Here is a 5,070-nt window from a genome sequence, read left to right as displayed (position 1 = left end):
ACATTGCATCTTCCTTGGATTTCTAGGCCTGGTGTTCCATCAATAGCGCCAACGGAGCAGCGGTACCACGACGAATTTCATCAGGCCAGCCTTGCAATGAAAGCCATTACGTTCACCACAAGCAAAGTGGCAGGGCTTCTTTCTCTTCAACACAAACTCAAACCCATTTCCACCTCCTTTACACGGGCTTGAAATCAAAATAGAAAAAAAAAAAAAAGTAAAAATATGAAAGGAGTGGAAAGAATTTTATAGAAAATGGAAGGAAAGAAAAGATTTGAGGTCAAAATCATTATAAAATGATGTAATGAGTTATCTTTTTATTTTTGGTAGAATTGGATTTTGATATAAAAATGTGTAAATTTATTTATTTTTCTTTTTATCAAGCAAATGAAATCAAAGAGAGAGAAAAACCATTTTAATCGAAACTTTATTTTTTATTATTTTTGAGAGGATTTTTTTTACTTTTTTTCAACCTACTATATGTTAATTCTTTATAAAATCATATTTAAAATTTATTTTTAATTTACCAAATAGAGCTTCATTAATTATCAGTGCCGAAGTCCAAGCTACTGGGCACTGACAAGGCATTTACAGCAGCAAACAAGCATGTTCCCCTTGATTATGTCCAAAATTTTTATTAATCATCAATTCTGTTTAAAAACTAAGTTTTGTTTTTTTAGCATAAATTGATTTTTAAAAAAAAATTTTATTTTTATATTTGTTAGATAAAAAATTATTCAATCAACAAAAAATAACTTATTTGTTTATAAAATATAAGGCCTTTTTTTAAAATCGATTTGTAAAAAAGAAATAATTTTTAAAAGAAAACTTGACAAACTCCTTAGTTTAGTTCAACCTAAGTCAAACTTTAGGCATAAAATTTTAGGCTCAAAATTAAGTGTTTGGTAGTTTTCATATGTAATCTATCCTTTTTCAAAAATTATTTTTCGAAAATGTTAACAAGAATTTTCATCTTTATTTATTTTTTCAAAAAATGTCAACGAAAATGATATTGACAAAATTTTCAAAAAACTACATAACAAACAAATCTTTATTTTTCAAAAATTTTGCTGAACTGAAAAAATTATCAAATATTTTATTTTTCATAAAATATCAGTATTTTGTAAAAAGTATTTTATTAAAACCAATTTTCAAGAAACAAAAAAAAGGTCAAAATGGCCAAATAAATAGAACCAAACCCAAAATTTTATTGATCATATTGTCTTACGAAGATATGCACTACGTTCATCTTTATTTATCTCAATTTTGTAATCATTAAAAAAAAAAAAAAAACTAGCTATTCAAACAGATTAAACACCACAATTACAATTATTCGTTATTACATTAATTTTGTAAAAAAGGTAAAACAACACACTTAATATTGGATATCGATATTCTTTACGATCAGCTCCATGCATGGATTTTAGTAGTGCCAACGAAATAGTGGCATCACCATGAACCTCATGCCGCCCACCTTACAATGGAAGCCATTACGTTCACCACAAGCAAAGTAATAGGTTCTCCACCTATTAAGCGCAAGCTCGAACCCATCCCCTCCTCCTTGGGTTGCATTTGCAATCATCTTTGCTCTCTTCAAGTCACAATTCCAGTAGCTCCATAGGTCAGGGAATAAGTAAACGCTGTGAGGAAATGTGTTGTTGCTTGGTGGATCATACTTGAACACTGAAACCAATATTTAACCATCCATTAGTTAATTTGAACAAAAATATAATAAGCTTTCTTCTTTCTTTTTTCATTTTGGGTGAAGAAAATGGATAAGAATGATATTGTTAACTCACCTAGAGTATCGTTAAAGTAAAAGGGTGCATTTTGGAATGCCCATTCGGAGTAGTTGAAGCCAAAGCGCCAATTTTCTGATCCACCAACAATGATCTTGTTGGGTCCTTCGGTTTCATTCAGGGGATTGTTATTGGAGCTCCAGCCCCAACCCCAACCCCAGCCAGTGTAGTTAGACTTGGAGACCCAGTCCTTATTGGCCATGCTCACTTCCAACATGGAAGCAGCTGCTGCCATAACTAGGACCAGTCCATGTGCATATGTGAAACCCATGTTCAAAGGGAAATTTCAAGACTAATTACTCGAATAAAAGAGAGTGTAGATCAATGCAATGTTTTTGGCATTGGCAAGTTAGGGGAACAGGTTTATGTAGGGAAGAAAGGAAGTAGAAAATGGTGCTAATCTGCCAAATTGACCCTTTTTCTTCTTTGGGTAGGCGAGCGTGGAATTTGAAATAATGATGCAAAGTCGTTCAATTGGTGTTTCTCCATATATGGCAGAATAAAATATATTAAAAGTGATATTATTCATCTTTTTTAATTTTTTAATTTTTTATTCCAATTAGACATTTTTAACTATTATTAATTAATTTTAAATTGAATATTAACATGATATTAAGGTTTTTTATTTTGTATTCTTTTTATTTTATATTTTTATTGAATTAGTCATGTAATAGTCTTATTTATAAATAATGAAGGTGTATTAAAATGACATTTTTTTACGTTTGTTAAATTTTAAATTTTTTAATTAAAAATTAATTTTTTTATTTATAATTAATTGATTTTTGGTTGAATATTTAATTATTGTCGTTTACACATTGGATCTTTTAACACAATTAAAGTTAGAAAAATGAGATAGAATAGTATATAAAATTAGAATAACTAAATAACTCTTAATATTCACGCAAACTTTAAAGGAAACTAGTCAAAAGATAGCGTAATCATTACTTGATGAATGTTGATTCTTTGTAATTCCATTTTTTGTTGCCAGAAAGTGTGATTTGTGACAAGTGATGAGGTCAAAGGTACATACGATAAGCTTTAAGCGTAAGAAAGTCAAGGTTTACTATTCCACTTACAAGATTACGTTATATGATGTAACAATGACCGTTTAATAGCAAAATGCTTAATCGTTTAGGGAAACTATTTCATAAATTAAATAATATAAAGAAAAATAATTCTACCATTTTTTTTATACTTAATAATTCATTACTGAAATTCTCAAAGGAGGAATGGAAAAACATTTTATCCAATTTCGTCTAACAAATTTTGGGAAAACGAATATAATTACCTTTTGTTTTCCTGAAATAAAAAAAAAATATTAAAGGGAAGTGAATTGCTAAATAATTCTCAAACTTAAAATTTCTATATTTAAGTTCCCTCTTAATTAAACCATTCAAACTAAGTTCAATTAGCTTATCCTTGTTTATTTTCATATATATTGAAAATTTCCTTTGGATTAAATTTCACTCAAGTAATCAATGTGATGAAAATCAAATCCACCATAAAAAGAAAAAATAATGGGAGTGACCGACAACAAGCTAGATCTATCTACTAATCGGATTGTTTGTCCAAATTCAATAGAGTTGGGTCTTGAATAAAAATTTGATTAATTCGAGTATGTCTTGAATTATTATTTTATAAATAAAATTTTATTTTTAAATTTAATTTTAAAATGTATTTAATATACTTTAAAATTAACATTAAATTAATTTTTAATAATATAATATTATTTAACTAGTCAATACACATAACGGACTCAAATGAATGAATCAAATTTTGTGCAAGATTTTGAAAATATCAACTAAACCTAACCTAATTTAACCCATGCATGGACACTTTTGTCCACACTTAATTTTATCTAAATTGATTGAATTGAATCTCAAATTGTCTTTGTGATTTTGATGTGTTTAATTTAAATTCATTCAAGTATTTTGATCATATTTATTGCATATTGTCAATTACACATATTATTTTATTAATTAATCATTAAAAAAGGTCAAAAAAAGAGGTGCTATGGAAATAACAAAATCAATAAGAAACTAAAGTTCAAGTTCCATCCATTTGCCACCCCATTTTACATTTCCAATCACATGCCAATACCAAATTTTTTCAAAATTTGTAAAAAAACTTATGATGGCTTTAAAAAAAAATTTCCCTCAATCCCAAATTTTCTAAGACTTGGTTTCCCATTCAATCTTATAAATTCAGCTCCCAAATTTTGAAAAAGTGAGACATTTGAATTTTTCGACCACTGCAATATAAAAATTTTTATTTTTTCAACGTCGGTGAAAGTTTCCAATGACATCATGACTGTAACTGATTAAAAATCGGGTTTTTACGACAGGCGATGAAGGGAGGAGATATTTTAGAGAAAGAAGTCTTGAAGGAAGAGAGAGACGAAGTAAAGAGTAAAAAAAAACAAAAAAAAATTGATTAGGACTTTAAATAGGTCGCCAAAATGACATCGTTTTGGGTGTTTTTGACTCGTAAACCCACCCGTCACTCACGAGCTGACCAGTGCTCTGGCCTAACCCATTTATAAGTTTTTTTCTTTTCTTTTTTTATTTTTTTGTTGATTTTTTTATTTTATTTTAGTTTATTTTTGTAATTATTTAAAAAATTAACAAAAATAAATAATTATTGCTTGTCTAAAAGAAATGAGTAATAATTTTAATAAAAAAATAAAAATAAAAATTAAGTTTTATTAAAATTTTTAAAAAATGAAAAAGATGATGATATCCTAAAATATAATTATTAAGAAAAAATGAAAAAGTTCTTTTTTTTTTTTTAATTTTTGCAGATGAAAAATATTTCTTAAACTTCACCTAAGTATTAATAATTTAAGAAATTATTTTTGCTAGGAATAAAATTTTTTAGAAAAAAAATAAAAATAATGAATTATTTGGATAAATCTTTTGAAATGCAATTTTTAAAAGAAATTGAAAAAGTTCAATTTTCTTTAATTATTACAAGTAAGAATATTTTTAGATTTTACCAAAGAGTTGAGATAATCTAAAAATTGTTTTTATTAAAATAAAGATTTATTTAAATAACCAAAATAAATAAATAAATAATAAAGTTTATTTGAATAAATATTTTGAATGAAAATTTTAAAGAAAATTGAAAAAGTTTTATTTTCCTTAATTATTCTAAATAATTTTTTTTAATTTCTCCAAAATTTTGGGATAATCCTGGAATCAATTTTATTTATTTTCATCTTTATTTATTATTTTTTTAAATGTCAACAAAAATGATGTTGATAAAATTTTCA

General features: G+C 26.4%; 1 protein-coding gene across 1 annotated transcript; it reads right to left on the bottom strand.

Moving 5' to 3' along the window:
• Positions 1–1,188: 1,188 nt before the first annotated feature.
• On the bottom strand, positions 1,189–2,124 carry LOC111308916 (uncharacterized). Its single transcript, XM_022907607.2, has 2 exons — positions 1,800–2,124; positions 1,189–1,683 (listed from the first exon to the last, which is right to left on the bottom strand). Exons 1-2 carry the CDS (start codon positions 2,068–2,070, stop codon positions 1,424–1,426), a joined length of 531 nt encoding a protein of 176 aa, XP_022763342.2. The 5' UTR covers positions 2,071–2,124; the 3' UTR covers positions 1,189–1,423.
• Between the last annotated feature and the right edge of the window lie 2,946 nt (positions 2,125–5,070).

This window comes from Durio zibethinus, chromosome 2 (assembly GCF_047325235.1).
Source record: "Durio zibethinus cultivar Kanyao isolate XHJ-2024 chromosome 2, ASM4732523v1, whole genome shotgun sequence".
Lineage (NCBI taxonomy): Eukaryota > Viridiplantae > Streptophyta > Magnoliopsida > Malvales > Malvaceae > Durio > Durio zibethinus.
Note: the sequence above shows the minus strand (reverse complement) of the source record. Positions and strands in the feature narration are given on the sequence as shown.

What these genes read in the sequence shown, in the direction of transcription:
- LOC111308916 (XM_022907607.2), bottom strand. Translation starts at nt 2,070, where the DNA reads ATGGGTTTCACATATGCACATGGACTGGTCCTAGTTATGGCAGCAGCT. An exon ending in TTACTTTAACGATACTCTAG is followed by an intron (nt 1,684 to 1,799) that starts GTGAGTTAACAA and finishes TATTGGTTTCAG; the next exon opens with TGTTCAAGTATGATCCACCA.